This window comes from Zootoca vivipara, chromosome 1 (assembly GCF_963506605.1).
Source record: "Zootoca vivipara chromosome 1, rZooViv1.1, whole genome shotgun sequence".
Taxonomy (NCBI): Eukaryota; Metazoa; Chordata; class Lepidosauria; order Squamata; family Lacertidae; genus Zootoca; species Zootoca vivipara.
This window is the reverse complement of record NC_083276.1, coordinates 127,616,011-127,632,201: the sequence shown is the minus strand read 5'-3', so window position 1 is coordinate 127,632,201 and position 16,191 is coordinate 127,616,011. Positions and strand designations below refer to the sequence as shown.

The following is a 16,191-nucleotide window of genomic DNA, read 5'->3' as shown; positions in this document are numbered from 1 at the left end:
CAAAAAAGCAGTTTGTTTTTACTCTTGTTTGTTTTTTAAAGTTGCACTTGTACATAATCCTCTCTGACCTATCCTTCACCTCACCTGGAGCCCGATGCCTTTTTTTTGGGGGGGGGCTCACCTCCATGGAGGAAAAGATCCCCTCTGCGCCCCCCCCAACCCCCCCAAAACCACCACGTGCCCCTTTTTGGGACTTACCTTTGCAGAACTTCCGGGGGCGTCCAAAACTTCCGAGATGCGATGGAGAAGGATGGAGAGGCACCCGCCCCTGGTTTTTTAACTTAAAACACACAAAACAACAAATTCATTCATAAAAAATAAGAGGGGGACACAAAACCTTAAAACGCTGCCTACCCCCTTTTCTTTTTTTCTTCCCCCCTGAGCTTCAAAGGGAAACCCACCATCCCGGCAACATTTGGCCTCGCCTTTCCAAAATGTTGCATCGACTGAGCCTTTCCAAAATGTTGCATTTTCTCCACACACACCCCTCAAAAAAGAAGGGCAACCCCGAGCACCCCATCCTTCTTTCCCCTGGTCCTGAGCTTCCCCTCTTCCCTCTGTCCTGCGACCCTCCCAAGATGGTAGGGAAGTTGTCGTTTCGCCGGGCAGAGGAGCCTCTCTCTGGTGTTATGTCCTCTCAGTGCCTGTAGTGGTGCTGTAGGAGGGCTGCAAAGCGCTCTTTTTTTCCTCCTTTCTCGAGAGCAGCCCCAGCAGCCCTGCCTTCTTTGCTGGAGAATATATTCAGGGAATTTCCACCCCCCCACCTCCACCCCAACTTCATAATCACCTACCCTCTCCGAGCACTTTCGTAAGCGTTTTTGTTTGTTTGTTTGTTATATTATTTTGCTTAAAATTTTTATTATTATTATTTAAATCATCACCATAATAAAGAGCTCCCGTTCTAAGCCTAAAAAGAGAAAAAAGGGGGAAACAAGCAAGGATCTTTCTCCTCAGAGCCAGGGGGGCAGCAGCAAACCAAGCAGCAAGCTTCCTCAGCGCTTCAAGCAGCTCCGAGACCCATTTCCCCGGTCCCTCCGCTGGGGAGGAAACTCTGCTCTGCCAGCCCAACAGAGGGGGAGAAAAAGGGGGGAGAGACCAGAGAGCCGAGAAGAGGAGGGAGGAGAAAAAAAAGGGCCAGCTGGAAAGGTAAGCCAGGCCCGGCCTGCATCCCCGGGCTCGCCTACGGCGGCAGGCGGCGTCGCCCGTGTGGGGACAGCCGCCGGGTGGGCTACGCGAGGCCGGGGATGCGCCTGGGAGATCCGGGCCGCGCGGGTTTCGAAAGGGGGGGGGATGGAAAGGGGGTTCCGGGAACCGCGGGGGTCGGGAGGGAGGCCGGGCCCGTCTGGGAACGAAGGGAAAGGGGCGCCGGGGGTGGAGGGGGAGCCTGGCCGAGGCGGGAGAGCCTAGCGGCTCCCCGCCCCCCGCGACGGGTCCCGGCCTAGCGCCGGACAAACCCCGAGCGCGGCGCCGGAGCGGTCAGGCCTCCGAGAGGGGTTTTCGGAAGGTGGCGGGGAAGGCGCTTCGGCCAGGGAGCTCCGAAGCCCGGGCTGGAGTTAGGCGGGGGGAGGCCGGCGGACTGCGGAGCAGAGACTCCGGGGCGTGATGGTAGTGGTAGTGGGGGGTGGGGTGGCGAGAGAGGGTGAAGCGGGTTATTTGCTATTTTCCACTACGATTTCACCCCCCCCCCATTTTGGGGCGCGCTTCGCCCCCTTTAGACCTGGGCGCCTGGGCTCGGTGGCTGAGTGGGGGGTCCCAGGGAAGCACGTCCGCCGGGATCTCCCCCCCCCCACCTCCGACGCCGCCGGCCTTTTAAAGTTTTGCTTTTTGGACATCGCCGAGCCCCCCCTCCAACACCACCTCGGGCCCTCCCTTCCTCGCCCTACGCTTTGGGTTATAATGCGGCCCGAAATGAGTGCAAGAACATTTTGGCGCTCCCTCCTGAATTGCATTGGGAAAGGGGTGGCTGGCGGGGGGAAGCGTTTTCCCCATTTCCCAAACACTGCTTTGCAAGCCCACCTTTTCCTCCTCCCTCCTGTCCCACAAGTATGAAAGTTAATCCTGATTTTAAATGGTTATGGGGCAGCGGGAAGTTTCCGAGAGGCTGCCGTGGTGCTGGCGGGGTAGGCGAAGGGTTAAAGGCTCGTAAGTCGAGGCGAGGAAGGGCATCATCATGCTGCAGAGGTGTTATTGCAAGGTCCCACTATAAAGAAAGGAAGGAAAAAGCCTAGAAACATTGGTTAGTTTTAAGATTTGTTCCAGCCAGGGGGGTGGGAGGTAGGTGGGTGGAGGGTACTGTCGCCCAGCTTCTTACTTCTGCCGTCCGTTTTGCCAGGGCTACCAGATCTTACCACTTCAGTACTTTCGTAGGTGCTGTCAGAGGGAGATCGAGTCCAGCCTTGCAAAGGCATACTGGGTTTGTGTATGAAATCCTGGATTTTGTGAATGAGTTGGAATTGTAAAGGCTAGCCTCGTCGTTTCTGGCCGTTCGTAGCCTGCAAACAATTTACTACCCAAGCCAGGATCTCGGTGTATGTGTTTGTGTGTGTTAGGCCATAAATGCATTATACTGTACAAGGACACAGATAGCGTTCTGTAAATGGTTGCTATATTGTTTCTGTGCTCAGTGTTTGAGCCTAAAATCTTCAGGAGAAAGTTGTTGCAGAAGATACAAGTTTCGGGAATGTCAGTTCAGAAATGTGGCTAGATTAGGAGAAATGTGTTCAAGTCCTTGAGGCTGGACTGTATCAATGCAGAGGTCTGCAATGGCCAGATTCCTAGGACAATGTTGCAAAATGTTAATTTGGGCTCGAATGCTTACAGTACATTCACCACCTCCATCTTCAGGTGAACTTTTGGCCAGGGTTGCAAGAGCTGTGAATCTAGTTCTGCGCATCCATGGAGGGAGCTTTAGATTTGTGTTTCTCATAGTGTGCCTCTTCAAGCCACATGTCAAAACAGTTTCTGAAACTGAAAGGAGTTTAGAATGCATTTTGGGACTTGTCATTGGGACCTGCCATTCACAGAAATTGAAAGGCTTAAAAACAAAACATAACAGTGCTCGAGTTCAAGGTCTTGGCTGCACTCAAAGTGTGTTTTTGGATCTCTGTCCTTGTTTTGTATGCAGAATAGAAGCATGGGGGAATTGAAATCAGATGTGTCAGGTGAGCTGCTCTGAGATTCCAGTGGAATACCTATATGGGCAAATTTCTATTATTCTTAGATGAACGGTGGGGCATTTTCATTTTAGTTCTGGCAAAGAGTGTGGCTTCAAGTGTCTGTTCTGCAAAGCACTCGTGCAAGCATTCTGTTATGAATGCATTACAGAACTGTACCTTGAATGGACTTCCTAACGCTCAAGAGTGCTGTTATGCTGAGTGCGATAACTACAACTTTGTCGCTCTGTAGAATGATGGACCAAAACAGCAACCTATGACACTATAATCCTATGCATTATTTGGTGGTGTTTTATTAATGCCGTTTTGTCTGCGCTTGCGTAAGTGCTTCAAGGCTGAGGCCTGGTCTACACACTCTCAAAAAAGTCACCATGTGTTTGGGTTCTGGTTCATTATTTAAATAGAACCATCAAACTGCATAGTGCTTTTCAAAGTATAAGAGGACAGGTTCTTATACTTGTAAGGAGCTTACAATTTTAACACCACCAGCAGCAACCGTTTCTTAAGTGTATTTCAGTAGTTGCAGTTAGCTTTGGTAAAATTAAACATGGCCTTATCTTCATGGGAACTACATTTTTTTAAAAAACCACTGGACTCTTACTCCATTAAAATAAGTAAATTTTACTTTTAAATAAGTAGCTTAGGGTGGAAATGCAAAAAAAAGTTATACGAATACAAACATTACTATCTAAAACACAACTACCTAATGTTAAGACCCTTCCTTACCCCAAATACAGCATAGGGTGCTGACTAGGGGGCTCTAGTTAGCAGATGACGCTGTAGTCTAAAACCACTGAGCCTCTTAGACTTGCAGTTCAGAAGGTTGGCAGTTCGAATCCCCGCAACAGGCTGAGCTCCTGTTGCTCTGTCCCAGTTCCTGCCAACCTAGCAGTTTGAAAGCATTCCAGTGCAAGCAGATAAATAGGTACTGCTGCGGCGGGAAGGTAAACGGTGTTTCCGTGCGCTCTGGCTTCCATCACAGTGTCCCGTTGCGCCAGAAGCTGTTTAGTCATGCTGGCAACATGACCCGGAAAGCTGTCTGTGGACAAACACTGGCTCCCTCGGCCTGAAAAGCGAGATGAGCCCCACACCCCATAGTCGCCTTTGACTGGACTTAACTGTCCAGGGGTCCTTTACTTTTTACCTTTACCTAGTTAGCTTTTTATTGCTCTGCCCGTCTTACTGATTTCAGCAGAATTAAAGCTAATGCCAATCATGAATGTCAATACATCTTAAGTCATGAATGCCAATACATCTTAAGTAATTGCAAAATGTGGCTTGAATACAGTTGCATGTTATAAAGTAGTTCATTTCCATGATTGGCAAATAACAACCACATAGCCTTTTGCCTTTGCCACCTGTCCGCATGGAGCGAAGAACCTTTACTATCCACATTCAATCAGACACCCAGGCAATCAGGAGGTGTTAAAAATCTCACCACATGGGTGTATGTGCACTGAGAAATGTTATGACTTAGTAAGTGGTAGTTACTCTTCCAAAGCAGAGAGAACTACAATTTTAAAATGAGAGACAATCTAAAGTTGAAGGTTTCATTCTGCAAAGTGGTACATAAATACAATATTTCAGAGTAATGAGTATTATCATATTCCCTGGGCGGGTGGGGGGCTTGAGGGAAAGAACTCTAAAATGAGAGTTATCTGACAGTTCTCTCAGTGAGGTAGCACATGCTCCCCCCCCTTTAGTACTGAATATTTTGGTTCCACCAGCCTACCCTGTCTTCAGATTCTAAAACTGTATCAGTTTTAGAAAGACAGAATGGGAGCAGTTTTGTCACATCTAGCTTCTGGAGATCTTTTTTATAAAGTGGCTCGAAGTGTTCAAATATAGAATTACCGATGATAATGAGAAAAATGCTGCTGGGACTAAATTAACATCTTTCTGATATGTGGGTGTTAATACTGAGAGCAAGACGATATGAGTCACTTTCACTCTGATCCTAAATGCAGGATGTGGAAATAAGTTGCAATGACTTTCAGGGGAACTTGTTTTTACATTAGGGGTACAGTAGTCTGCATGCACCTGGGAGCAAGCCCCCTTGAGCGCACTGGGCTTACTTTGGAATAAACATTCCATAGGATAGTGCTGTCAACGTCCATAAGATTGGACTCAATTCGCCATGATCCCAAGGTCCATGGAGGAGAGAAAGGTGGTGGCTCAAAGGGCTTTGTGTCTCATCAGTACAGTGGTACCTCTACTTACGAATTTAATGCGTTCCGAATGCACATTTGTAAGTCGAAAAAATTTGTAAGTCGAATCCCATAGGAATGCATTAGGAGAAAACATTCGTAAGTTGAAGCAACCCTATCTAAAAATTCGTAAGTAGAAAAAATCCTATCTAAACCGCATCCAAGATGGTAAGTAGAGTTATTTGTAAGTAGAGGTACCACTGTATTGCCTCCTAGGTGATCCCTCTTGAAACAGCAAACCAAGGAAAGGCTGACTGTAAATTCACATGAGTTAGTGTCTGCCGTGGAAGATTTTAGCAGAAACCCTGGGTAAAGGGATTGGGGATGCTGTGTATAGGCCATGGCTGATGGGATATAAAATGCTCAACAGCAGGTCATTATTAATATCTGACACTATCATGTGATTTCAGTATAAATCTCTAGAAATCAGTGGGGAGTGTCTGGAGCCGAATGCAGCCTTCTGGACGTCTCTATCTGGCCCTTAAACACTTCCCAGGGCACACCCCTTGCTGGCTCTACTTCCCACCCCAAATGTTTAGGTGTGTGGCCCTTGGAATTTTTCGGCGAAGGTACTGTGGCCCTTGGGTTGAGAAAGTTCCCCACCTTGAAAACAAAGATTGCAATTCTAAGCAAATAGTAGGGAAGCACCATTGAATTCAGTGGATCTTCTTAGTAAGCATGGGCTCCATCTGTGCTATGCATTTAAAGCAGTATCATACCACTTTATAAACAGTCATGGCTTCCCCCAAAGAACCCTAGGAAGTTTCGTTTGTTAAGGATGCTGATATAGTGTTCGAGATTCCCCAGGTGCCAAGTGTGTTTTGTGACTGATGCACGCCCAATTGCAACCAGGTGGAGATATCTGGATGCAAGGTTGGCGACTGACATCTCCATCTGGCTGGCCCCTCCAGCTTTCTTAAGCAGGTAAGCAGAAGATCGCATCAATTTTTCACCTTTTCCTCCAAGGAGTACATGGTTCACCTCCCTCCTTAGTTAATCCCTACAATGACCCTGCAAGGCAGATTAAGAGGTTGTGAATGGCCCAAGGTCATCCAGTGAGCTTTGTGACTGAGTGGGGATTTGAACCCTGATCTCCCAGGTCCAACATTCTAACCACTACACCACAATGACTTCCTAGAGTGCTTCTGCCATGGGGTAGCTCTATAAATTATGTAGGTATATAAATATGGGGAAAGCAAACTGTCTCTTAGAGAAGGCTCTGAAATAATTTCTTTGAAGCTTGAATTTGTTTGTTTTATTCTGGATTGTTTTATTTGATGTTTTAATGTGTTGTACACTGGTTTGATATTTTTTTAAAAAAAATATAAAGCAGTATAGAAATGAAAAGAAAAGAAAAGAACGCATACATACATACATACCACTGCAAAAAAGGTACCTAGACATTCTGTTGTAGTGCCATTTGGTGAGTTTCTAACACTGATTGGGAGACCCCCTATTTCCCATACAGAGCTATAATTCCTGGAGTTTTCTGGGGTGAGCGATTGGTTGTTAAACCACTATGAAATTGTAGGTCTGCAAGGGAATAGAGGTTTCCTAACAGCTCTTTGCACCCTTAACATGCTACAGTTTCCAGGATTCTTTGAGAGAAGGAATGACTGTTAAAAGTGATATGATACTGCTTTGATTGTATGGTGCAGATGGGTCCACAATTAGGATCATGTTGTCAGAAATGTAGCATAAGCTAGATCTCAACTGGTTAGATGTACTGTGACTGAATTTATCGGCCGCACAATGAGCTGTCACCCATGACAGTTGTGGAGACTTTGGAATGTATTCAGATCTTTCCTTTTTCAGACCTGTGATAGTTTACTAACTCTCTTGTTAGTATTCTTCCACCATGTACAGCAGGGATTACTACTAGAAATGCTCCTGCCACAGAATGATAAAATATTCTTCAATGGACCTGCCTTGTTTCCTTCCATATAGAAAGATTCTATATGAGGTCTGAATTTTGGGTGGGGGTGGGTGGGTGGGCGGAGATTGTAGTAGATGCCTGTGCACTCATTTCTTGGATATAGAGACACATATAGGTTAAAAAGTAAGTTGTAAATTGAACTATGTCCGAAAGAAGCAGTGTTTGAGAAGAGTACTAAAGAACAGGATTATTGCTGAGGAGTTGCTCTGGGCTGTCATGACCTTACCTTGGCTGGTGACCCGCATGGCCATTTGACGCTACTATGATGGACAGAAGCTCTCAGATGCCAATTGCATTGTAGTGCAAGTCACCATTTCTTGGTAGTCAAGCAATTTGTATGACAACAGCCATATGTGAGTGGGGGAAGGGGGGGGGAGAGAGAAGAGAATTGTTGGCATCCATCTGTCTCGAAGACAGTGGAGTGCATCGCTGGGGGTGAAATCAAACCACTGTGTTAGCAGCATCAAAGTAACCTCCCCAGGGTGCAAGCCTGGGCAGTTTGTATGGAGGTCCTGGGGTGACCAGACAGCTAGACACCCCTCTCGGTCTCGTTTATGTTGTCCAAAGGAAAACAGAGCAATACGTTTGGAACTCCCAAGAGTTGCCGGAAGGTGTTGTGCAAGGTGTCATCCAACCATCTTAGGGACCCCACTCTGCAGCTGTGTAGAGATTACTCTGTAACCTTTTATTCTAAAGGTATCCTGCAAGGCAATGAAGGTTTGGGTCCGTTTTCCTTCTAGACGGGTTACCTTTCCAGGTTGATGAGTCTCATCTGCCCCTCACTTCCCTCTATATCACATGCAGAAACTGCCTTCTTGACCATTGGACCCACTATTGGTCTTGCTCAATCTGCTGGAGTCTGCATGCAGGGAAAGCCCCTAGCTCACCAAGGATTTGAGACCAGTTGGCTCCCCTCACCTGGTTTAGCCAGTCGAAGCTGTTGCCAGGATGTGTCCATTGTTGCATGCTGACAGATTCTAGGAGCCACAAGTGAGAGCTGAGCGCAGGGTGGGGACCAAAGGTGGACAAGCTACCCCAGAAGGGGCACAACATGCCCCCCCTGCCAGAGGTACTACCCCATACATAAACACACACACCCAACATTTAAGTACTGTTAGTTTGTAGATGTTTTCAAAATATTGTCACTGTGATACTTTAGGGCAAGACTGTACCACATGATGCAGGATTGTCCCTTGCTGCTAATCATCTGGTCAGACGTCAATTAATGCCTAAGCAAGTTTGTTTGGGAGAAACAAACCACAAGTGCTGGCTTGGCTGTTAATGCTAAGCCAGGCACTCTGTGGTTTGCCTCCCAGCTCTAGGAAGGGAGGAGCAAAACAGGGACTGATATAGCAGTGTGCACAGAATAATTTGCATAACTATGGCTTATGGTCAGCATTGCGACTGAACATGACAAGTGTGTGTCTGCAGAGAAACTTTGGTGGTGAAGCAATTGGCCCAGGACTCAAAGAAGCCACCAGAGTTGGATTGTTGGGTACAAAACCTGCTCCCGTTGGCACTCATGAGTGAGTGGCATGGATGTGAGGGGGAATGAAGACCGGTTTACAGAAGTATAGGGCAATTACTTTGAGCTGAATAGCGGCTGAGGGGAGAAGCAGGTTTTTATTATTATTATGTACTATCCTTCTCTTTAAAAAGGTTTTATCTTGTTTAATTTGTTCCTTTCCATGCCTGAGAACATTCAGTCAACCCCCTCCTACTATAAATACAGAGGATGAGCATGAAAACCTTGTTGTTGTTTAGTCGTTTAGTTGTGTCCGACTCTTCATGACCCCATGGACCATAGCATGCCAGGCACTCCTGTCTTCCACTGCCTCCCACAGTTTGGTCAGACTCATGTTGGTAGCTTCGAGAACACTGTCCAACCATCTCGTCCTCTGTCGAAAACCTTAATAAATTGCTAATCACGAATTGAACCAAAAAGAATCTGCCATGGAACCATGACTCCCAGAACACTTAAGCTAGTCTAATCTTGTTTGTCATAATTTGTAAAAATAAAAAAAGCTATGAATTGAGGACTAAAAATATTCTTTCTGGCCTTCAAATCAAGGAACAATGCTCAGCATCTGTTCATATGAAAACCAACTCATAGCGCTTAGGGTGACCAAGCAACAGAACCCGGTCAGAATGTGTCTGTCAATTGGCTGCTGCGGTCACAGAAACAGGGAACAAGTTTTGACTCCTACCCCTTCAGGTGCATTGTACTGTATCATTTTTTCCTGCATGCCATTCGTTTCTATTGTGGGAATGTAAATCATTGCACTTGGAGACAGTATTGAAGTGAGGGAAATCCCTGCTTTCTACCCCTGGCATTACCTGTCTGCAGCCACCACTGACAGGTAGACCATAAGGGAGAATAATGTTCTGCTTTTCTCTTCTGAAGACAGTTCTAAGAGTTGTGGAAGAGATGCAATTTGTTTCCAACACTTTGCCCAGCAAAAACAAACAAACACCCACCCAGGAATCTTGTTTGGGAGGGAGGCAAGTGTTTCCCCTCACCTTTTCAGGACCTGGAAACAAAGTCTTTAATTTGGAGGGATATGGTCTGGTCTCCCCACTTTGGCAATTGCCCTTCTATCCATCCTCCCAGGCCCTCTTGACAAGGATTTTTGTTTGATTTGAATGTTTATTGTCCATATAAAACATCAAATCCTTACAAACATGTTAACAGCCCACTGTCATCTTCAAGTAAAACAGTGGCCGGCAAAGTGCTATATTTTAAGGAAACACACACACTTAAGTGAGATCTGGTTGCTACTTTGATTTGCTGTATCTATACTACTGAATCTTTTAAAATGTTTGTGGAATAAATGCTCTCATAATTTGGATTGTTGAATCATTGCTAATTGCAGTATTATTTTGCAGCGTAAATTATATTTAATCCCTAAAATATAGGTGAGCAGATGCCAAATTGTCACCGTTAGCCATGGCACACAAGCTAGCTTGACGGTGAAACCATCATTAGAAAGAACCAAGGGCTACCAGATCGGAAAGGTAACCTTGTATGGTTGGAAAATAAGAGGGCATCCACTATGGAAATTAGACTGTGTTGCCATCAAGCTTCCTAAATCATATCAAAAATTATGTGTTGGTTCCTTGTATTCTTAAATATAACTTTGAGTATCAGTATACAAGTACCATCCTGTGAGAATGGCACCAGGAATTTGCAGCGCCCCTGCATGAGAGCAGAGGTGCTCCCTGTGCTGGCATAGAGGCTTACGTTCTTCCGTGTTGCTCAGCTGTCTGCTCTGCAGTTCAGTTGGCTTGTAGCAAAACCACCCCAAGGCTCTTGGGGCTTTGCTTTCCATCCTTTGGGAAGCTTGACAACACACCTGCACCCCCTTCCTCCACTTACTGCAGCTGGTGGCAACAAGTTTGACTTCATCCTCTCTTAGTTACCCAGCTCTGCTCACTTAAGGCCATTCCACACAACTCAGAAAGGTGTGCGGGATTTTTGGTCCAGGGCACTCACTGCTGACATCAAGACAGGGAGTTTTTATTTCTTAAAGCCACTCCTGAGCTTTCTTTATTCCTTGCATCCTCTGAAGGAATCCTACCTGGCCGGACTGATCAGTAGCCTTTAAATGCTGCCTCCCACCTGCTGTGTGACCAGGGAACATGTGTCATTTGCTTGGCAACAGTGGACCAGAGTTCCCCTTCCAGCTTTTGCTCCAGACCACCCCTACACAGTTTACTTGTCCAGTCTCCAGTTTGGACCCTGGTAACGCTGCATCTGCCAGGAGTCGAGAGGGAGGCTTTGATGTCCCCTGGTGACAAAGTGCGAGCAGTTTTCTGAACTATCCCAAACAATGCTCTGCTTGTTTGCTATTCAGAAACAAGAGGATGTCTGACCCTTCTTCCCTTTTCTGATGTGAGAGAGTAGCAGTGAAGGAAGGTAGAAGGGGGCACATGAGATGGCAGCAGGTTGAGGGAAACATCAGTTGTGTGGAGCATTCTTGCAACTCCCAATGTATGTCGATGGGTCAGATACTGAGAGCATTATTATTATTATTATTATTATTATTATTATTATTATTATTATTACTTATACCCCGCCCATCTGGCTGAGTTCCCCCAGCCACTCTGGGCAGCTCCCAATCGAGTGTTAAAAACAATACAGCATTAAATATTAAAAACTTCCCTAAACAGGGCTGCCTTCAGATGTCTTTTAAAAATAGGATAGCTGCTTATTTCCTTGACATCTGATGGGAGGGTGTTGCATAGGGCAGGAGCCACTGCCGAGGAGGCCCTCTGTCTGGTTCCCTGTAACCTCACTTCTCGCAACGAGGGAACCACCAGAAGGCCCTCGGTACTGGACCTTAGTGTCCGGGCAGAACGATGGGGGTGGAGACGCTCCTTCAGGTATACAGGACCGAGGCCATTTAGGGCTTTAAAGGTCAGCACCAACATTTTGAATTGTGCTCGTAAACGTCCTGGGAGCCAATGCAGATCTCTCAGGACCGGTGTTATGTGGTCCCGGCTGGGATCCTGGGACCTGGGTTGTGGGCGCCAAAACAGAATGTCTAGTCACCATTTGGGGGGCTGGCAACATTTTTTCTTTATTATTTTGATAAGCATGAACTAATACGCAATTTACATAAGAGACACATTGTTACTATCACATTTTTAGCAGAAATTGTTAATACATAAGTGTAATTTGGTGTTTACAGTAAAAATATTGGCACCGTACTTCAGTATTCAAAACACTCTACTTTTTATTGTTAAACTCCTTAACATATTGACTATCTTTAACATATACTTGGAGCCTTCAAAGCACATGCATTTCAGTAATCCTTGAGTGTCAGCCAGGCAGAAAAAATGGCACCCATATTTTTTAGCACATGGAGAATCTTTAGGCACAAAGTGCGGCTGGCACCCTGCTAATTTCAAACCCTGTCTGGGAGGCAGGAAGCCTGATTGGGCAAGTGGGGTTGGTTGGTTGGCATCTGCCTGTCTCAGGAGATAATGGAAGAGTGCATCTTTGGGGATCAAGTCAAACCATCTGAGTTACAGTGCCTGCTGTGGCTGTAGAGACCGATGTGGGAGAGACATGTTTTGTTGCAGCTGGAGCAGATGATGGCGTCCAGTTGTGCTGCTGCAGATGCACCATGGCATTTATTCTTTCTGCGCTCCTCGCAGCTGTCATTGCTCCTCCGGTGACTGCTGTGGATACATGACCTGACAGATTGTCTCTAGGTGTTGCGGTCGTCTGCAAGGGATTCCCACGCGGCGGTGTTAATGTTGTCAGCTTTCATGTCATGTCATGTTTGCAGACATCTTTGTAACACAGTTGGTCTGCCAAAATTCACGCCAAGTTCTTTTGCTCGCTTGTAATGATAGATAGTTGGGTTTTGTACCAATACCTTAAAAAGCAACAATTTGAATATAATGTCAAGCATAGACTCGTGTTTTAATCTGTGAAGGTGGAAATTCAGCTGAAGGGGAGATTTAAAGCTGAGAAGCGATGGGTGGGGAAAGTATTCAGCACCCCTGCCCTTACCTAGTGTCAGTCTGCTCCATATTGTTCTCTCTCTCAACGTTGCTTTTCCAGAAGGATTGGCAAAGGATGTTGGAATTCGCTTACCCCCATTTTGCATATGATGCCAGCTTGCTGCCATGATTTGGTGCTAAAAGTGGCTGTAGCTAAAACAGTTCTAAAACTTGCAGTGTACCTAGAAGAGAGGATACCAGTGAATGCTTCCTCATAAGTTGCTGGTAGAATTCACCGCAGCAAATTCTTTGGGAAATGGAGATAGCATCCTTGGAGATAATCCTGTGCGAAGAGTATTTCACATTCAAATTGTTAAGTTGGTGTTCCAGCTGATGATTTTTCTGGGGAGATCAAATTGATTCATTTGTGTGTGCTCTGTGAGCAGTGTAGTTCTGTTTCTTCCATCCATTTTCATTAACGCAATTTCTCTGTGTTATTCCTCTTAGACAATCTGCTTCATATTGACTCGTCACCATTCCAGGATAGTGGTGTCTGCGGGGCTCTTTGCTGACATTGACATGGTAGAGAAGATTTAAAATTGGGTAACTGGTCCTCTTCAGATAGATTAGAACTGAAACTTTTTATTTTCTTCGTTGTCTTTGAAACTCATTTTTAACTGTTTTTTTTTGTGTGCTGGTGGGGGGTCTTGTTTCAGCTGATGTTCACAAGGAAAAGAGTCACGTGATGTATGAAGGCAAACACATACACTTTTCTGAGGTTGACAATAAGCCGCTGTGCTCGTACAGCCCCAAACTGTGCAAGCAGAGGCGACTTAACGGCTACGCCTTCTGTATCAGGCACGTTCTGGAGGATAAGACTGCTCCCTTCAAGCAATGTGAATATGTGGCCAAGTACAATAGCCAACGCTGCACCAACCCCATCCCCAAATCTGAGGACCGTAGGTAAGTAATGGGAGCACAGTTTTGAAAACAGCAGCAGCAGCGACAATCTCTGGGGTGGCCTGAAGCATCTGGTCAAGAGTTTGAATGGGAGACCACTTGGATTCCCCCTCACTGCCTCATTTTATCACCTTGGGTGGAGTACGATTAAGTTATTGTGTGTGTGCAGAATAAGGTCCATTCTCACAGTGAGAATTTTCCCCTCTCTCCCCCCAGATCTTTGGAGCGTTGAGAAAAACCCAGAATAGTTTTAAGGGATGTGCTGGGGAATAAGGGGGAAAGGGAGTCCCATTGCATGTGCAGACCATGTGTTGAAATCCACCCCTGTTTCTAAATTATCCTTCATCATATGATCCCAGCCAATCAGGGATCACATGTGAATTTGATAATGTCATGCTGTGCCATAATCAGATGTGTTTACATGGCAACATCACTGAGGGCAATTGTCCATATTGTTCTTGCTAAGGAGGATGGAAAGGAATATGTTCCTTGTTGCTAAGACAACTAGATCAGGGCACTGCAGGGGTTTGGTGTGCTGGATGTGAAAGTGGGCAAGTACCACATCTCCACTAGTTGTGCAGAAGAGAGAATGAAGTGTTCTTTGAAGTGCTTGGGTATCACCTGGTGAAATCTTTAAAAACAGGGCCTCTCTGTAGAGCAGGCATCCCCAAACTCGGCCCTCCAGATGTTTTGGGACTTCAACTTCCATCTTCCCTAGCTAACAGGACCCAGTGGTCAGGGAAGATGGGAGTTGTAGTCCCAAAACATCTGGAGGGCCGAGTTTGGGGATGCCTGCTGTAGAGTATCTATGGGGTGAAACTATAGCACAACCCTTCATATCTCAATGCTCCTCATGAATAGGAGCAGAATAAATTATGCAGACTGAGGCAATATTTGCCCAGTTCTTCCATTTGCATAACTTGTGAGGCAGAGTACCACAAGTTTCGACAGTGAACCAACATTAATAAAAGTGACTTCGGAAATCACTGGAGAAACGCTGCCTGCTGAACACACCGCGGTTTCTGCAGACACCTGGCAGCAGATCTTCTAATATGACATTGCAGGTTGTCAAAATGAAGGAATTTTGCTCCCAAGTAGAATTCCAGCCTTGCCTTCCTAGGGTTGTATCTAGGTGTGGCCCTCTAGTGATGGAAGTGCTCTCTTGTCCCATGGAGGTTCCCATGAATAAAATGGGAGGAAATGATTTTCACTGTTTCCTCTTTTATCCAGCAGCCCTCTGTGCCACTTCTTTTATGCTGTTCCAAAGCAGGTTCCCCCCTCCCCGCTATACTTTGCTGTTCAGATTATTCTTCAGCTAGTAGCGAATACTTTGGGCTTTGAATTAGCATAATTTGCCAGTTTTTCTGGGGAGGCTGATGCGATAGGCAGTAGGAATGCTTTGTTGTGGCTCACAAGATGAAGTGTATAACTTCCTAACATGCGTGTTTTGGGAAGGCAAGGGAAGTTATCTAGGTGTGAAGCATCATGTCACAACATTGGAAAATGGAGGACAATAAAAAGAAAGCATAAGCGTATCAGTTTAACACATTAAAGAGGCAGACTGTGGACTTATTCATAACTGGAGGTGTATAAAAAGACGGTGTATTTCCTCTTCAGAGTTACTTTTCCTTAAGACTTGTAATTGAAGCAGGGGCTGCCTACTCAAAAGGATTCAAAGGATTTTGAAAAGGATTCAAAAGAAACACAGTATTAAAGAAATGAATTATATCTGCAAGCCAGAACCCTAAATTCTGAAATTGGGAAATCTGAATTCTGCAAGTCCCCAGTTAGCATCAGTATTAAGCTGTTTTTAATATTGAACTTTAAATTGCACCTTCTGCTGAAAATTGGAATGAGGTGAAGGCAGTATGTAGGGACCCAGGTGGCGCTGTGGGTTAAACCACTGAGCCTAGGGCTTGCTGATCAGAAGGTTGGCGGTTCAAATCTCTGCGACGGGGTGAGCTCCCGTTACTTGGTCCCAGCTCCTGCCAACCTAGCAGTTCGTAAGCACGTCAAAGTGCAAGTAGATAAATAGGTACCGCTCCGGCGGGAAGGTAAACAGCGTTTCCATGCGCTGCTCTGGTTCGCTAGAAGTGGCTTTGTCATGCTGGCCACATGACCCGGAAGCTGTACGCCGGCTCCCTCAGCCAATAATGCAAGATGAGCGCGCAACCCCAGAGTCGGTCACGACTGGACCTAATGGTCAGGGGTCCCTTTACCTTTAAAGGCAGTATGTAATCTGTTCATTTATTCAACAAGATTTATATACCACTTAATTGACCCCCAACCTCCAAGTGGTTTACTTAAAGCAATATAAAATGTATATTTAAACTACCAGCAAAATAAATGTTAAAAATAAATTGACATACAGTGGAACCTCGGTTTACGAACACAATTGGTTCCAGAAGTCTGTTCATAAACCGAAGTGTTCATAAACCGAAGCGAACTTTCCCATTGAAAGTAA

At 45.8% G+C, this 16,191-nt stretch overlaps 1 protein-coding gene across 4 annotated transcripts in view; it reads left to right on the top strand.

The window, feature by feature from the left end:
• Positions 1-768: 768 nt before the first annotated feature.
• The window catches only part of INO80D (INO80 complex subunit D), a 35,107-nt gene continuing 19,684 nt past the window's right edge, over positions 769-16,191 (top strand). Inside the window, exons 1-3 of one of the 4 annotated variants that reach the window (XM_035137777.2) lie at positions 769-1,146; positions 13,275-13,349; positions 13,484-13,730. In XM_035137777.2, the coding sequence (XP_034993668.2) occupies positions 13,513-13,730 (218 nt within the window). In that variant the 5' untranslated portion in view covers positions 769-1,146; positions 13,275-13,349; positions 13,484-13,512. Of the gene's footprint in view, positions 1,147-11,387; positions 13,731-16,191 lie in introns of those variants that run through there. The other 3 variants (XM_035137759.2, XM_035137768.2, XM_060281989.1) reach the window with 3 other exon arrangements.